Source organism: Paramisgurnus dabryanus, chromosome 10 (assembly GCF_030506205.2).
Source record: "Paramisgurnus dabryanus chromosome 10, PD_genome_1.1, whole genome shotgun sequence".
In the NCBI taxonomy this organism is placed as follows: Eukaryota; Metazoa; Chordata; class Actinopteri; order Cypriniformes; family Cobitidae; genus Paramisgurnus; species Paramisgurnus dabryanus.
This window is the reverse complement of record NC_133346.1, coordinates 19,129,325-19,147,753: the sequence shown is the minus strand read 5'-3', so window position 1 is coordinate 19,147,753 and position 18,429 is coordinate 19,129,325. Positions and strand designations below refer to the sequence as shown.

Here is an 18,429-nt window from a genome sequence, read left to right as displayed (position 1 = left end):
AGGGCTTATCTGCTTTAAAATAATTGGGTCACCAGTGCTTCTATCAACCTAGAAAATATGAAAAAGATCAACCCAGTCACTTAGTTTTGGTAAACCATTCTCTGCAAACATGTCAAAAAATAAGTAATTGACATTTGGCTCCCCTTGTGATGTCAGAAGGGGATAATAGCACCCCTTAATCTGCACTATCCAACCACGGCACCGCCATTTAGTGCAGAGATCAGCTCATTTGCATTTTAAAGGGACACACCCAAAAACGCCACATTTTTGTGCATACCTACAAAATGGCAATTTTAACATGCCATAATAAATTATCTATATGGTATTTTGAGCTAGAACTTCACATTACGTACTCTGAGGACACCAAAGAGTTATTTAACATCTTTAAAAAAGTCTTGTGGAATTCCCACTTTAATTTAAAAACATCTTGCACTGATCATATATCTTAAAAATATATCAGTGCCATTGTTTTGTCTCAAGATTATGTCCTAATATAACTTAGGCCTAGTTCTGGCTTAACCTAAACCCTGTCTTTGAAACTGCATCTGAGTGGAGCCTGTCCATATGAATAAATGGGGAAAAAATGCTTAAAATGTAAAACACTTGCTATGCTGCCTTTCCTGTTGAGGTGTCTCTTTAGTGTACTAAAAACTGACTGCAGTTTTGTTTGATACTCCAAGTAAAACACTGAGCAGCTTAGGTCAACCTTTCTTGGTCTTGGCAAGTCTTGGGGTCAAAAGCACAAATCAAACACACAACAACTAGGTTATACAACTCACTTTTTTAATCAAACACTTTTACACATATACAAAAACACAGAAACAATCAAACATAGAAAACAGTATTACAGTACTTTAACCAGAAATGTAAACATAGGTGCTCATTAATACATCATTTTTGCAGGTAGTATTGGTAAAGCACGTTTCAGTGTGCTACAGTACTTGTTTTAAATTCAGTCAAGTGTCACAACATCACAGTACGCTTTGAATCTGAGCTGGCTCTCAAAGTCCAAGAGACGCTTTGAGCAGAGAAGTCATATCCTCAGAAAACGTGTCTTCTTCACCTGGAAGATCCAAGAATTTTGATCAGATGTGCATCTTTTTATTAATTTGACACAAAAACGTTTTCAACAGCGTACTCACCTTCTTGAATGGCAGTCATGTCTTGCTCTAGTCTGAGTTTTCTTTCTCCGATCCGCAGCATGGCGTCCTCTATAGAGTCTTTACTTATCAGCTTGATCACCTTTACCGTCCTTAAACAGATATGAACTGAGATATAAAGCATGCTGACGATACACAAAAGGTCCACCAAAACTTTGACTACAGTATCTTACCTGGTCTGTCCCACTCTGTGGCAGCGGTCCTCAGCCTGTTTGTCGTTGTAAGGGTTACAGTCAATATCATGAAGGATAACCACATTGGCAGATGTCAGGTTAATACCCAGCCCTCCGGCTCTGGTGGACAGCAGGAACACAAATATGTCCCTGTCTGTGTTAAACTGGTCAATCAGCCCAATTCTGTAAAAGCCAGAGGTAGAGAATTACCATCTTTTTACTTAATTGCCATTTGGAGTACACTTTATCATCTTAAGTGGTTAAGTGCTTTGGTGAAGAAGAACAATAATGAGGGTAGATCAAAACAATGATCTTACTTGTAATTTATATGCAGGGTTAAATGGTGTGGAGGTAACAAAGACCTTTACTGTCTGTCTACTGCACAACAAAAAGCAAAAAACACAAGCTGCGATCTGATTTTTAACTTTTTTACTTCCTGGAAAAGAGGCGCAGGATTTTTAGAGCCTGTCCAAATGGAGACGCGTTTAGCTGTATACGTACAAATTTATTATCAAAATCCAAACAGATCCAGCAATATAATAAAATATCCGCCTGAATCTGCTATTTTTTTCAAACTGTGTCCCAGAGTGGATAAATCTGACACCAACACCCTTGTGTCTTTGTGTGTACAGCAAATCCGAATATTTTAACCTTTTCTCACATAGATTATGGAAAATACACAGAAAAGTGTGTACGTTTGCTTACCATCTGATATTTCTCTTTGGAGAAACCACCTGCGTGCATTTATTTTCTGATCTTATCATGAACTTGCGCATGATTTGCTTTTCAATGAAGCTGGCGATCGAGCTCAGTTTAACACGGATAGTGAGGAGCTCCCTGATCTCTGCATTATTCCAGTTTGCAGACATGTGAATGTTGATCTGTATTTAAACCCCTTGTGTCAAAGAGCTGAACAGTAACTTGTTGCGATGACACATGCGTTATCACCACGAATACCCCCCTTAAAGGGTCAAGAAATACTAAACAACATTTGTTGTTTGTTTAGATGTTAACAGGGATGGTTGATGGTTGGCTATAACAAGATTGAGCACTTCTATTACTATGAATAGGAGACAATGCAGTGCTCAATATGGCTGCTCTGGTGACGGAAGTCCCACCTTCCGGTTAAAAGAACCAATGAACAATCGATGACTGATGATTCTCTGGGATAGGGGCTCTATACAGAGTCTCATGAGGTGTTTGTCAACCTGTGTGCATGCTCAATGGCTGAAACGACCTTGAAAGTAGGTGTTTTAGCATTAAAGAGCACCTATTGTCCAATTCAAGTTTTTAAATTTCCTTTGGTAAGTGTGTATTACTACATGTTAACCATATGCAAAAGGTACAAACCCCAAAGTAAACGATGATGCGCGTTATCGTCTCCAACGTTAATCACTTCTCTTGGACTACAACAAACACACGGATTGTAGGCGACAGTTTACTTCCTGGGATTGGTGATGTAGACAATACCGACATTATCATAATTCCTCTCGCTTTGGACAGCCTGTAAGTTAACTTCTGTTAGCAACCGAATCTTTCAAACATGGTAAGGAGCGTCACGTTTCCGGCTGACGTCAGAGGTATTCAGGCCAATCACAAAGTACAGATTAGCTGGCCAATCAGGGACACAGAGCTTTTCAAATCTGTGCGTTTCAGGAAGAGAGTGAAAACTGGAGCTACAAAAATGTACGGTATGTAAAAAAAATTTGTTTTTTAGGGCTGTTCCGAATACCATTTTTTGAGCTTCGAAGCTCTAGTAGAAATCAAATCAAATATTTGAAGCTTCGGAAGGAGGGGCTGAACATATTTTTCTCTTTAATAAAGGCAGGAATCTTTCTGTGCGTGTTTATGTGTCTGTCTGTCTACAGTTTTATTATGTGGCGGATGTGTTGCTGCGGACCCAAGGGAGTGTAGTTCCCGTCAAAATGGACATGTGACATGTTCAGAATTAATAAACTTTTAACAAACTACAGAACAGCGCAAGCCGGAAGCGGCGTGCCTGTCACGCGTCCTGCGAGAACAGCATTAGTGAAACAAAACACAAGAGCAATACTTTTAATAAGGAAGCCTAACATTTTTCTAACAAACAAACAACGTAAAGGGTAGGCCGTTTAAATAAAACAACGAAAATAAATGAACGAAGTTTAACAAACTGCAATAAAACGGTAGCAAATCAAGTTTATTTACTAACACTTACACCATCCAATATGTTTTTTTCATCAGTAGAACAATAAAGAAGATATTTTGCAGAAACCCCAGTGCTCCGTCATGCAAGTCAACCGGCCCGCCACTTTTAGAGCTAAAGCATATATATCCAATACAAAAGTAATCCCCCATAACTCAGTGTGACATATTGACGTCTTATGAAGAAAAATCAATCAGTTTTTGCAAGAAACTGAACGTAATTTACAACACTATTAGTGTGAATGCCAAAGCAGGAAGCGCGCTTTACGTCCGAGGCAATCTTCTACTGGTGGCGTTTGGTGGCTGTTGGCTATGGATGTTGGTCTCTCTGCACCACCTATAGAGCGGGAGCTCTATAAAGCTCTGCATTAAAGGTGCTCTAAGCGAATTGACGCGTTTTATACCATAAAACATTTTTTGTCACATACAGCAAACAGCTCCTCACTATCTGCTTGCTGCTGGTCCGCTGATCAAACTGTAAAAAAACGCGATCTCTGTAGACAGCCCAGGCTTCACAAATGGCAGTAACAACACAGTGGCCAAACCTACAAACAGAAACCATAACAAAGTGTTCCAGCCAATAAACGACAAGAAGGATTTGGGGGTGGGGGTTGGGCGCGTTCATGACGGAAGGGAGGGGGAGGAGTTAGCTACGCTCCGTCTGTTTAAAAAAATTCAAACGTCAACAAAAACTAACGTCTCGCAGATTCGCTTAGAACGCCTTTAACGCTGTAAATTTATATATATATATATATATATATATATATATATATATATATATATATATATATATATATATATATATATATATATATATATATATATATATATATATATATATTTGAATCTCAAAACTGAAATTCGAATGTCAACCCACGGAACGAATATTCAAATATTCTGGTCCAGCCCTAGTGTTTTTTAATTGTATTATAACAAATACACAAAATAACGTTGTTTTTAGCTACAGTATGAAATAGGTGCTCTTTAAGAAACAAAAGTGCAGCTGATGTCAGGTTTAATTGTTGGTACTAAATATTTAGTTTAATTGGTATTTTAGTGCATGATATTTGAGATAAATGCCCTTTCCCATTCAAGTAGGTAATAGTTTGAAAAAAAAACTCACCGAACGCATTGCAAACATGGTCGCCTGTTGGCGCGACCTCCCTAAAGGGACTTTGTTTAAGCCAACAAAAATCGCAGTCACCACAGATGGTAAAACACATTTGCATATATATGTGGTACATCTGTGCTGCTAATTACATCTGTAGAGCACATTTTGTGTTTACTGCGACATTGCAAAAACAAACAGGGCGAGGCTTATTAACAGCAATGTGTAACATAAGTATGCTTACCTGTCACTCATGGGTGTCGAACCGTCCATTCGTATGTATCTGTGCTTACGGTGTCTCAGGAACACTTCCAAAATATCAAGCATCATCGTGAACTGGCTGAAGAGCGCCACTCGGTCACCCTAGGGGAGGGAGAGAGATAATGACTATTGTGATGTTTAAGAAAGAGATCTTTGTATTTCGCATATTTGAAAACCTACTAGATAACAAAGTGGTATGAAAGAACGGCTGCTGAAAGCAAGTACGCCATGTAATTTGGAACACAGCGTGAAAGTGTTTCTCAGCACACCTAAACAACTTTCATTATACTCAGAGGGGTTGTTGAAAGTGTAATTTGGTCTGTGGAACCAAAGAGGAAAATGTTCCTGAACCTTCTCCTTTAGGGACTCGAGCAGCTGTGTGAGGAGGCTAAGCTTTCCAGAGTCCAGCAGTACATCTGTGTCCAGCTGGTATTCCTGCAGCGCACAATACTGCTGACAGAGGCGATGTAATTCAAAGTCTGATAGCACCCCCATGTCCTCTTTGATCAGAGCCGGATCGGCATCACGGTGACTCGGTTCCTGTAATATAAAGGCAGATGGATTACTCAGATATACCCAAAACAGTTACTTCAACTCTAAAGGGGCGGTCACACAAGACGTGGAGCGTGCAAATATTTTTTGGACTTTACTGTGAATACGAGCAGGAAGTGCTTTGTGCTTTTGTCCATTTTTAGTAGAGATAAAGGTCACGCCTTGACGTACCAGTCGTACCATATAATTTTAAGTTTCTGTTTCTATAAAAATATATTTCATACCTTAAGCATGAGCTTGCTCATGGCTTTAAGTTTCTCTGAGGTATAATACTGCCGGTGAAGGAGCGGATGGTTGGACATCTTCCTCAGCTGCATCATCACATTGGTCAGCTCGCGCTCTGCACACAGCCAATCAAAGACATCGTAAGTAAAAAACGTTACACATATACCGAACCCAATCTCCCAGTCTCCCTCAAATACATACTTTCTCCATTACCAGAACGCTTCAGTTTGTCAAACAGGGCGCTGTACAGTTTCTGTTGCCTTTCGGACATGCCGCAAAATTCAATCTGCTCTTCTTTGGCAGGCAGTTGCTTCAGGACCTGGCGGGCAAATCATTATGTGTCAATGAACCACCCGAGTGTCGTTAGGCCGCAGAGGGTCAACATTGCGAGAAAAGTGGCCCATCTGCTTGTGAGACTGAATAATGCATTTGAGATGCTGTCCAACACATTTTCACATCCACATGCATTCTGAGAGCACATGCATTATGCATATTTCTTATTGACTGCGATGCACCTCGCTTTTCACCCGTCTGAGGATGAACGGCTTCATGATGAGTTTGGCGTGGGCAATCCTGTCCCTCTCGAAACTGCTCTGCTCTTCAGAGGACTTCTGGAGGAAACACACACAAAAAAGCATCTGAAACCAGATTTATGAGAAAATCTAGCAATATTTGCTAATAAGGTGGTGTGTGGGTGGTTGCAAGGTGTTGTAATGCGTTTGTGAGATGGTTGCCCAGGTGCTATTCAGGCCATATGGCTCAGGTTCCTTCTTTAAGGCAAGACTGTGTTTTTTTACCTTAATAAGCCTAATCGAAGATAAATGGGTGATTCTCGCGAAATTAGACTTATGAGGTGTCATGAAACATTTTGATAAAAAAAGTAAATGCAAAATAAGAGTATCAAAATAAGAAGCATACAGTTACAAACATCTCTTTGATGAGTTAAAATGACATCATACAACCAAATTTAGTTTTTTCCCCACATTTAAGGAGAAATTTTTCATTACCACAATGTGTCCATGACTGGATTTTGGTTCTTCTTACATTAAAGAAACATGTGGTATTTGGTGATCATTGGTAAATGTAAAGACAATAAAAATGAATATAAATGTGTCCAAGGAAAATTTTCTCATCCTCCGCAACAATTTTCAATCATTGTTTAAGCCCTCAAGGAACTAACATTTTCAAAAAAAAATTGTTGGAAGGGACATAATTGACTGTGACGCACAAGATGGCTACCAGGTAAGCAGTTCTTATTTTTTCTCTCCAGATAAAAGTTAAAATTTTGTTTGTCATAGTACCTAGACAACTGTTTAGTTCTCATTACCGAAACATGAGTTTTTAATTTAATGTAATATCATGTTGCGGTAATGATCATTTTTTATAATGATAATCTAAAAAATGTAAATAATTCTATAGGAAATCTTTTTTAAATCCTCTTAAAATAATGGTTATAGTAAGTTCAGACCAAAAATTAGCTTCGATTTTTTTTAAAAAAAATCTGATGCCTGACACCTTTTAAGTCTAGATTTCATGAGAATCACCCAAATGTGCAGAAACAGGCAAGTTGGTTGTACAATATGCAATTTTATCGGGTTTTTACGACTGTTTTATGTTAGACTGTATGATAAGGCCCCAGTAAAATCCACGATGAATGTGATGGATGAATACTGAGTGACATCATCTGACTTTTATGTCAAAGTGATCAGACCCTGATCAAGATTGACAGATTCGACCAATCGTTTAATGCCATCAATCAGTGTCGGCTTCTGGCATTTGCTCATATCAGACCCCTACCCACCCCTGATACCACTTGGTCCAATAAGTATAACAATACAATACTAACTATTTTCCCCTACGATGAATGAAAGCTTTTACAGTACAGTCCATCACATGGTGTGCATTCAGCATTACATACATTTTTTACATAGGGGTTGAAGTTTCTTCAAAACCCTAAGCATGGGCACCTGTTTCCTTGGCAACCACTATTAATATGTTTTTAGCTCTGTAATGCAGGTTCTACCATGGAGAACATCTTGGAGATCTGCGAAGTACTGCTGGAGAACATGTTGGGCATAATGAAGTTGAGCAGGGACATGAGTTCGAGAAGGTTGTTCTGCAGTGGGGTTCCCGTGAGCAGCAGGCGATGTTTGGCCTGAGGAGGGCACACAAGACGGAAAAACCTAAGTGAGTGAGGGGGCACAGCAAGTTAAATCCAAGCAGTTAACCCGTCTGGAGAGCACACGCTACTGCTTTTACAAAAACAGGCTTTAGTGATGTAATAGACCTCAATGCATTTATTCTTAATGACTATTTGCCGGCTTGGGTTGTTACGGACAACCGCTATACATCCAACCTTACATTGATGGCCATGAGATGTCTATAGCGCAGAGAGTTCATGTTCTTCAGCAAGTGGCCTTCGTCGAACACGGCATACTCCAGCTTGAGCTTGCTAAACAGGCTGCGGTCACTGTTATTTCCAATAGCCAGGTTGTATCTGCGTACAAGAGAGACCGTGTTAATGAGCCATGGTCTTTAGGGGCAGGGCATGAAGTACAGCAACGTTTCATTACCATGAATAATGAACGAGACGGGGTCATTTTACACAGACCTTTTCAGGTTCACTCACTCAAACAAGGAGTATTTTATTATTATTATGTCATTCAATGGTGCTTTTCTATGGTAACTTTTATGGCTTGTGGCTCTTTGTGTGGCATCGAGATACATATTGACTCGCACCTCGTGCTTGCTACCCTTACATGCATACGAGCTTTAACCCAAATTCAATACTCACGTTGAAACTATGATGTTGTAATCCACCATGTGATTTAGTATCTCATAGCGCATGTACTTTCGATCTTCAGCAGACCCTGCCGAAGTAAATCAGAAACATTTTATGCATTACTTAAAAGAGGACGTTTGTACACACTTCTTTAAAATTGATGTACTGTATAAAAGATGCTTTTTTTACCATAATACACCAGCACTTTCAAACTGGGGCACCACAGGTTTAGTTCCCTGACCCAGTTATCTGTGAAAGTAATATAAGATTCAAATGATTAAGATCTCTGATGTAACTATGGTTCATTTGCATGGAGTTGCTGTATTCACCGAGTGTAGAGGCAGGAACGGTGATGAGATGAGGCCCATGATTTCCTTCCTGATATAGGTAGGCCAGAAATGCGATGGCCTGGATGGTCTTCCCCAAACCCTAGCAATAAACAATGGACAGAAGTACCTCTTAGTGACTGAATCTGACGCCTATGCCAAACAAATCATACTTTTACCACTCATAATCATGAATCAATTATCACAAATGACTGTATTATGGGGACAAAGACAGTTTAATAACAGACCATCTCATCTGCCAGGATTCCACTCAGTTTGTTCTGATGTAGTAGTGTAAGCCAGTTCAGTCCTATCAGCTGGTATGGCTTCAACTGAAATCTAGACAAAAAAATTTAGCCACAGAAATATTAACTGGTAGTTCACCTAAAAAAAAAGGTAAATTTACTTGTTCTAAACCTATATGACTTACTTTCCTCTAATAATACCCTGATTGCTTTTTGAATTTAATTTAAATTTAATTTAACAAATTGACCTAGGTCATTTAAAAAGCTTGAAAATTTGCATGGTGTTTAATGGATTTTGCCAACAAAGCAATATTACAAACAGTGGCGGTAGAGGCGTCAAGGGCGAGTGATTTCAATGTTAAGTCAATGTGAAGATGGGTTGACGCGAATGTGGCATTTAGCGCGGCGCGATAGAAACGATTCCGCCTCATTCAGGCGTTTAGTTTGTGTGTATAGCGCCAATTAAGTTCGGCCACGGGAAACGCGCAAGTTGAAAAATGTTAACTTTGGCGGAAAAACGTGCCGCGTTAATCAATCAGGCGCTTGCTCTAGTAGTGACGTGATTAGCAAGCGAAGTTGCAGAAGCCCCTCCCATGACGCAAATTTCTAAGTGAATGTCTCGATGACTAGAATTTCACGTGTTGCTTTCACGAGTGAATGAAGCGAGTAAACACAAAATGTTCAAACGGCAAACTAGACGCGGTAGACGTGAATTTGACGCCTCAAACGCGGCTGGTGTGAACCCACAGTTAGGAGGGGCGCAAATTTAAAATGTGTGTTCGAAGTGTCGTGTGTGGCTCATCCTGTGAAAATATGTGTTTGTTGCGGTATTTCAAAATACGCGCCTGCTGGACACGCATCGAAAAGGTTTATGAACAAAGAAACTCTTGCATTCACAAAATACACTCAAGACATAAACCCCTTCGAATCTGTTCATCAGACACTAATTTTGACAAGACAGGTGATGCACATAAGTTTACATGACGCGCCGAACGCATATTTGGAAATGACGAAACACACACATGACGGGCTAAATACATGCTGTGACAAGCTTCGCATCGTGCGCCCTAGAAAAAGAAGTCACTGGCCACCGCTGATTTCAAAATGGCCAGGATTAAAGGTCAAGTGTGGTTTTTAGCGAAATCTAGCGGTGAGATTGCGAACTGCAACCAACAAAGGCCACACCTTACTTTTAAAAACGTAAAGCGAAGTTACGTTAGCTGCTACAGGCCAAACATGTCTTTGTCTGTGACAAAGTAGGAATGAAACACGCTCTGTAGTGCAGTTTGTCTGTTTAGGGCTACTGTAGAAACACGGCATCGACTTCAATGTAAGGGGACCCGCGGTGTTACTGTAGATAAAACTGGTTCATTCTAAGGTAATAAAATCAATACATTTCGATATGTTAATACATAAGATAGCTATGTATATTATATTGCATTTCTGTCAAGAGATCCTTCTAAAAGTTACACAATGCACCTTTAAATGGATTTGAAGCTAAATTATTTGATGAACGAATAATACCTGCCGAGTGCATACGGTCAACTCAATATCATCTAATTTTTGAGGAAGGTGGTGTTTAGTAGCTTTTGTATCTGAGCTTTTAATTTTTTATTTTGGTGAACTAACCATTTAGGTATCTATGGCATGCAATATGAAAGATGTCTTAGCAGTTTTTGTCCGAAGCGATGATGTAGTTGAAATCTTACGTGCTGGTGAGGATCTCCGGCTGGCTCATTGAACCCAGGCCCTTGTTCAACACTTGGGTTACATCTTGCACCAGCTTTCCAGAAATCTCCTCACACTTGCTCATGAGGTCTTTCACAACTTCTCTCTCCTTTAGAACCTCACGGCATCCTGCCAGCAGCTCGGTGGAAAGGCCGCTCCTTCTGCGTATAGCATCATCCTGTGAACCAGACAAGCAGATGTGTTATTCTTTGATCATGACCTAAAAGAAAGAAGACCGCATTCATTTTCTCACCAGATCTTTCCACGTTTCATATGGTCTGAGCTCAATGATTTTTTGGGCCTTTTTCAAAGAGCATCCTGCAATGAGTGTGAGCTCGTCTACTGAAGCCGCTTGGAAAAAGCCAAGGATCTCAGACTTGAGTTGGGATAGCGTCTCCTCCGATTGGTCAGAATCAGAGTCCAGTAACAGATGCACGGAAGAGGCCTCAGAGTCGATGTATTCGTCATCTGAGCTCACCACCGATTGCCTTCCGCTCATCTGAGAAGTTCTGGTCATCCTAAGAGGCCTGCATGGTTTCGGTTCGGGTGTGCTGGAACTCTGGGCGACCTGAGTTTGCTGTCGGGTGTTTCTGACCCGCTTGGTGCGTTTGGCAGCAGGGGAATTTTGAGATTCACTGTCTTCAGACTCAACTCCTAAACGTACAGAAAGAATGAAAATTATGAATCATAAATATCTTGATGAATTAAAGACTTTTTAAAGATGTCAAATAAATCTTTGGTGTCCCCAGAGTACATATGTGAAGTTTTAGCTCAAAATATCATATAGATAATTTATTATAGCATGTTAAAATTGACACTTTTTAGGTGTGAGCAAAAATGTGCTGTTTTGGGTGTGTCCTTTAAAATGCAAATGAGCTGATCTCTGCACTAAATGGCAGTGCTGTGGTTGGATAGTGCAGATTAAGGGGCTTTATTATCCCCTTCTGACATCACAAGGAAAGGTTTCAATGGCCTCTTGTTCACATACTTGCAGTAAATGGTTTACCAAAACTAGGGATGCACCGATACCAATACTGGTATCGGGTATCGGCCTCGATACCACATTTTCTAAAGTACTTGTACTCGTTAAAAGTCCCCCGATACCTGGAATCGATACCACGGTCTGAGAAATGTCTATGTTTGAGCAGCATGTAAGGGGTTAATGCCTCTTGAGTTGTCCAAAGAGGCAGAGTTTACAACAAACTGAAAAACTAGTCCTTTGTTTTTTTGTTAAATTATATGACTAAAGCTGTTACCTGTAAATTTAAATCATGTTTTTTTATTAAGTACTCAGTATCGGTATCGGCAAGTACTGAAATGCAAGTACTCGTACTCGTTTTCCAAAAAAGTGGTATCGGTGCATCCCTAACCAAAACTAAGTTACTGGGTTGATCTTTTTCACATTTTCTAGGTTAATAAAAGCACTGGGGACCCAATTATTGCACTTAAACATGGAAAAAGTCAGACTTTCATTATCTGTCCCCTTTAATTGTTTTTTGACACTATAAAGTTATGACAATAATGAATAGCTCACAATGATTTAAATAACATGTTGTCCTGCCTTTTTATTCAATTAAAACACATTGATTAAATAAATCATGGATGATAGTTCTGTCTATGAATGAGGTATTTTTTACAATAGCACAATTAACCCAAGACTTCAGCTTAATGTAATGTTATCTGTAACATGTAGCGTGCAACGTGACTGATGCGCTACAGCTAGTAATAATTTTCAGTATGGGCCAATGTATATCAGAAGCAAGGAACGTCTACTGGAGAGTGGAGGCAGTACAGCAGGTGAGTAAGTGACTGACAAAGTTTGTTCTGATTCAGTGAATTGTATTATTGTAGAAAATTTCTATTTTGTTATTTGTTTCAATGAATAGTTCACAGATATGAAATCAGTTGTTAACAGTGAAGATCAACAATTAACAAAGATCTTCTTCCATTTCTTATAGGACCAAAAAATTCAACACTTTGACAAATTCAATTTGAAGTTTCACACTCTTCACAAAATGTAAAAATAAATAACACTCTCAAAATAAAAACAGTAGTGTGTGATTCTTTCACTTCAGCCAAAATATTTTGCAAATGATATAACCTTCAACAAAATATTACATTCAATAAACCCAAAAAAGTATTGTTGTACATTCAATTTAACTCAGAACACTGTATGTGATTCAAATTTCTCAGAACAGATCACTTTTCTTTTCAGACTCAACAGAATACTCAACAATATGAGTTGAAAATACACAAATGCATCAAATTGATTCAATTCAGTTCAAATAAGGATCAAACGACTCAGTTGAACACAGTTCGTGAATCAAATGATTCAGTTCAGTAACAAGAGTTATTAAACTCTTTCAATAAGCTCAAGTTCAAAAGACCATCTCTCCTTTTTGGTAGCGAAAATATCGAAAGTTCCAAGAACGAAAGTCTTTTGTGTCCAAAAGCAAGAAAAAATGGAATTTTCCTACCAGTTGGTGAATTTTAGCACAGTTCAAAGTGGAAACGGGTTCGTTGGTGGCTCGCCATTGTGCATATTTAATCACGTCAGATACACAGATTCCTCTCCAGAAGGATTAAATATGGCACAAAACAGGAATCTCTCACAGGAAATCACGTAGAATAAATCATAGACACAAAAAAAACCCAGCCTTGAAAAAATACAAGGCAGAAAGACAATCAATATCAATTTCAACTTTTTTTAACAGCAAAAATCTTAACAGCAAAATCATGTATACACTTCGATTAAAGTATTAAATCATGTTTCAACACTTATTTAACTTTTTAACATTTAAATTTCACAATCACATTTCATCAGCATCTTTGCACGTGAAATTAGCTTTAGCCCTCGTGCTAATACTACAGCTCACGCTGTGCTCACGTGGCCCATGTAAACACTCCATATCAATAGCTTATTTAGTTAATGACACTTTTCTCAGATAATGTATTACGTAAAATGTGACTCACCAAGGCAATAACTTCATATATATTCAAATAAGCTCATTTGCAACACTCCAATTCTCCGTTGGATTTCATCCACTTTCAGTTCACAAATCTTCGCTTTGTCGTCCTCTCACTCCAATGACAACTTCACGTAATCGAATCCGTTCAGAAATATGACTATTTACTGCATTCAAAGTTATTCGCGATCTATTTTAAAACTTTATAACAGAGGATCTCTGAATATCGCTCTGTGTAGCTGCTCCGTTTCACTCTCCCGCTCTGTCTCTCAAACTGACAGTCCAGCAGCGCTGCTGCAGGTTGTGGGTGGGGCTTATGAAAGTGCTGCTAACATTGGCTCGTTGGCGAGTCAGTCACTGAAATAAGGGCTGTGATTGGGCAAAACAGTTTTCCTTCTAGAGCTTTCCTCCTTTCTTACTTTTTTCACTTTTTTCACTTAAGTATTTTATTATTTTTCACTTTATTATTATTTTATAATTCTTAATCTTAACTAGTAACCTGATAACCCGGGTTACACTCTCCCCGTCTGGAAGATATGCAGGTCCCGCTGCATCCTTTAGGCTGCGAAACAATCGCAGAGGGAATTCCGCCATACATTTCCACAGACGTACTCTTAAGGGAATCAGGCTCTTCCAATGACACAGTGAAGGCTGTACTGAGCCCTTGCAGTAATGACTGTACGACTAATGAAAGGGGATTACCCAATTTAGGGTACTGCAGCCTCTTTGGTGGCTCACAATGTCTCTGAGAGCGCCGGGGGACATCTTCTACCCTCTGGCTAGTCTCCATTAGGCTGTCTTGAGTATTCAAATTTACAGATTCATCCTGTATCAGGCCATCACTCCTTTCATCCTCCTGATTGAGGGTTTCAGATGGAGGCTCAACAGACTCCTGGTCCTGTTGTTTATTCTGTGCAGGTAAGTTATTTAAGACATCAGTTCCTACAGGTTCTTTAAACTGCATTGTCTCTCTTTCAGGTTCATCATGCAACGTTCTGTCTTCGTCATCAGGTAGGTCAGGTAAGTTCCTTTGTGATTCCACTGAGAAAGGATGCATGATGTTTGTATTAGTTGTAGTTCTCATTTCAGGAGAAACTTCTGTTGTCACTCCAGGTTTTGACTGTTTCTCAAGCCTATGTTTGGAGATGATTCTGCTCTCAATGGTAGGTAAGTATGCAGGCATGTAACTTGTAAAGTCATCTTCGGTCTCAGAACTCTGGGTTTCACTCTCAGATTCTTTTGAAACAGGATTTGCTCGAGTCCTAGGCCTGCGTGGTTTGTGTGGGCCTACTGTTTCATCAGGTTCATCTTTCTTTTGCAGAAACCCACAGGGTAATAGCAGGTCACGGTGCAATGTGCGGAGGGGCCCATCTTTTCCTCCAGGTCTAACAGTATAAACTGGTAAGTCGCCAGCCCTTTTGATCACAACATAAACTTCCTTCTCCCACTTATCTGCCAATTTATTCTTTCCTCTTAGTCTAACGTTCCTCACCAGGACACGATCACCAACCTCAAGGAACGATGCGACCACTCGCTCATCAAACCTCCGCTTATTGCGTGCCGCTACTTTTGCAACGTTCTCTTTTGCTATCTTGTAGCTCTCTTCCAGGCGATCCTTCAGATTCCTCACGTAACTCAAGTGAGACTGGGGTGACTCATCAGCGGGCAAACCAAAAGCCAGATCGATTGGTAGTCGGGGTTGTCTCCCGAACATTAACTCGTATGGTGAGAATCCAGTCGAATCATTACGAGTACAATTGTACGCGTGGACTAATGGCTTCACAAAACTCTTCCAGCAGGTCTTTTCTTTATCATCCAAGGTCCCCAACATCTGAAGCAATGTCCTGTTGAAGCGCTCCACGGGGTTGCCACGAGGATGATAAGGCGTTGTTCTTGTTTTATGAATTCCTGCCATTGTGCAGAGCTCTTTAATCAGTCTTGACGCGAAGTCGGGCCCCTGATCACTGTGGAGTTTCTCCGGGAATCCGTAGTGAACTAGAAAGTTATCCCACAGGCATTTGGCCACGGTCTCAGCTTTCTGATTTCTGGTGGGTATCGCTACAGCATACCTGGTGAAATGATCGGTGATCACTAAAATATCCTTTGTGTTACTCTGGTCGGGTTCGAGCGACAGAAAGTCCATGCAGACTAGCTCGAGAGGTCTGCTTGTAACTATATTCACCAGAGGTGCGGCTCGCTCAGGGGGGGTCTTTCGTCTCACACAACGCTCGCAGGTCTTTATTTTCTCCTCCACAGCCATCGCCATCTTTGGCCAGTAGAAACGAGACCTAATGAGGTCTAGCGTCCTCTCAATCCCTAAATGGCCCATGTCATTGTGCAGGCTCATTAACGCCGTCTCCCGTAGGTCCACGGGTAACGCCAACTGATACAGCACACCTCCTCGATCTTGTTTCTTTCTGAACAATATGCCGTTCTTGAACTCAAATCTGTCCCACTCTCTCAGCCATAAGGATACTTCTACAGGCTCGACTTTCCCAACTGGTTTCTTACCAGACTCCAAGCATTTAATAACAACTTTAAGTTCTGGATCTGCTCTCTGACGTTTCTTCAGCTCTTCTTCAGACATTCGCGGAAGTACTGGAAGGCCATGGGCGTCCTCCCGTTGGAACTCTTGGGGTATCGCATCAACTCCTAGGGACAGTGACTCAAAGACGGTAGGTTGGAAGTATGAAATGCTAGGGTCAGCACAGCTTTGATACACTTGATGTCGCTCACAGAGCGCTTTCACCGCTGCTGGCAGAATTGTTGGTTGATCCGATTCTGTTAAATGGTGAAGGGTGAATTGTCTGATTCTCTCACACTCTTTTTGAAAGACAAAGTCATCCAGAGGTCTGTCATGCGGACGTCTCGAAAGTGCATCTGCGTCTAGGTTCCGCTTGCCTGCACGATATTTGATCTTGAAATTAAATGTTGAGAGGCTGGACAACCACCGATAACTGGTTGCATCAAGCTTTGCAGATGTCAGAATGTAAGTGAGTGGGTTGCTGTCTGTTATTACAGTGAACTCTCCTCCATACAAATAGTCACTGAATTTGGTCGTAACTGCCCACTTGAGCGCGAGGAACTCTAGTTTGTGCGCTGGATATCTCATTTCACTTTTGGTTAAACCTCTGCTGGCAAAGGCGATTGCCCTCATTTGGCCCTCTTGTTCTTGGTAAAGTGCAGCTCCAAGTCCAATGGTGCTGGCATCTGTAGTTAACACATAGGGAAGGCTTGGATCTGCGAATCCGAGGACTGGGGCTGAAGTCAGCTTCTCTATCAGAGTGTTGAAAGAGTTTTGGCAATCTTGAGTCCATCGGTCCCCAAACTGCTCTTTAGGATCTCTGTATTGCGTACTTGTCTTGGGGTCTCGTCTCTGGTTTTTCTGCAGAGGGGGGTAACCAACAGTAAGGTCATTGAGAGGTCTTGTTATCTTAGAAAAATCTTGTACGAACCTCCTGTAGTATCCAGCGAATCCAAGGAAAGATTTGAGCTCTTTAAGGTTTCTGGGCCTCGGCCAGGTCTTGAGGGCTTCAATTTTGGATGGATCTGTTTCGACACCGTTCTCAGACACGATATGGCCCAGATATCGGACTGACGTCTGAAAGAATTTGCACTTTTTAGGGGAAAGCTTCAATCCGTAGTGTCTTAACCGCTTCAGGACTTGCAAAAGTCTGGCTTCATGTTCCTCTAAGGTCTTAGAAAAGACAATGAGATCGTCAATGAATACAAGTACTTCTTTCCTGTTAAGGTCGCCCATGCACTGCTCCATGAGTCTTTGAAATGTACTTGGGGCATTAGTTATCCCTTGTGGCATGCGGTTGAATTCCCAAAAGCCTAAAGGGCACACAAATGCGGTCTTCTGTTTATCTGCCTCCTCCATCTCAATTTGATAGAAACCGGATTTTAAATCCAGGACAGAAAACCACTTGGAGCCAGTTAGGACTGAGAAGGCCTCCTCCAAATTTGGCAGCGCGTATGCATCCTTTATGGTTTGGGAATTTAGCTTTCTAAAATCAACACACAAGCGTACATCATTGTTCTTTTTCCTCACGACTACAATTGGAGAGGCAAAGGGGGACTCAGACGTTCTTATGACACCGGCATCGAGGAGCTCTTTCAGGTGCCTTCTTACTGCATCCATGTCCTGCGGATGAATAGGCCTAGCACGTTGTTTGAAAGGTGTGTTGTCATTAAGATTGATATGGTGTTTCACCTTATCCGTGTGGCCGTAATCTAGCTCATGCAGTGCGAAAACATCTGGCATGGAGTTTACTAGTTCTGTTATCTTTTCCTTCCATTCACTTGACAAGCAAGAGTCACCAAAATCAGGAACGACTTTAACTTGTGAAGGATTCACAGTTTTGCATTCTGAAGCACTCATAGGGTTTCTCCCTTCAATCACATGCTGGATAGCATGTACTTCAGCCAGTACCGCTTTTGGAGGTATTATTAAATCAGTCTGTGTCTCATTCCTCAATACTACTGGTATTTGGACATTGCGTTTCGAAGGTAAGGAGTGCAGACTACTAGCCACTAGCAGTCCCCCAGGCAAGGAAGACGATGTTGATGGTTCTACAGTCACACAGGTTTCTGTCAGTGGCCCAATGATGTTGACACAGCCATCGAGAACTACAGTACTTCCAGCCGTTACAACTTCAGGTATGCTTCCTTTCACTTTAACTTGACCCAATATACTCTCACCAGCTCGTCGATGTC

At 40.8% G+C, this 18,429-nt stretch overlaps 1 protein-coding gene across 2 annotated transcripts in view; it reads right to left on the bottom strand.

Moving 5' to 3' along the window:
* Positions 1-782: 782 nt before the first annotated feature.
* Positions 783-18,429, bottom strand: part of smarcad1b (SNF2 related chromatin remodeling ATPase with DExD box 1b) — a 30,605-nt gene continuing 12,958 nt past the window's right edge. Inside the window, exons 8-23 of one of the 2 annotated variants that reach the window (XM_073816060.1) lie at positions 10,998-11,398; positions 10,726-10,922; positions 9,020-9,110; positions 8,775-8,874; positions 8,635-8,694; positions 8,458-8,533; positions 8,025-8,160; positions 7,687-7,818; positions 6,179-6,274; positions 5,877-5,982; positions 5,663-5,778; positions 5,238-5,426; positions 4,870-4,988; positions 1,334-1,516; positions 1,143-1,252; positions 783-1,063 (exon numbers count right to left, since the gene is read on the bottom strand). In XM_073816060.1, coding sequence (XP_073672161.1) covers positions 1,002-1,063; positions 1,143-1,252; positions 1,334-1,516; positions 4,870-4,988; positions 5,238-5,426; positions 5,663-5,778; positions 5,877-5,982; positions 6,179-6,274; positions 7,687-7,818; positions 8,025-8,160; positions 8,458-8,533; positions 8,635-8,694; positions 8,775-8,874; positions 9,020-9,110; positions 10,726-10,922; positions 10,998-11,398 — 2,174 coding nt within the window. In that variant the 3' untranslated portion in view covers positions 783-1,001. Of the gene's footprint in view, positions 1,064-1,142; positions 1,253-1,333; positions 1,517-4,869; positions 4,989-5,237; positions 5,427-5,662; positions 5,779-5,864; positions 5,983-6,178; positions 6,275-7,686; positions 7,819-8,024; positions 8,161-8,457; positions 8,534-8,634; positions 8,695-8,774; positions 8,875-9,019; positions 9,111-10,725; positions 10,923-10,997; positions 11,399-18,429 lie in introns of both variants that reach the window. The other variant, XM_065290458.1, reaches the window with a different exon arrangement.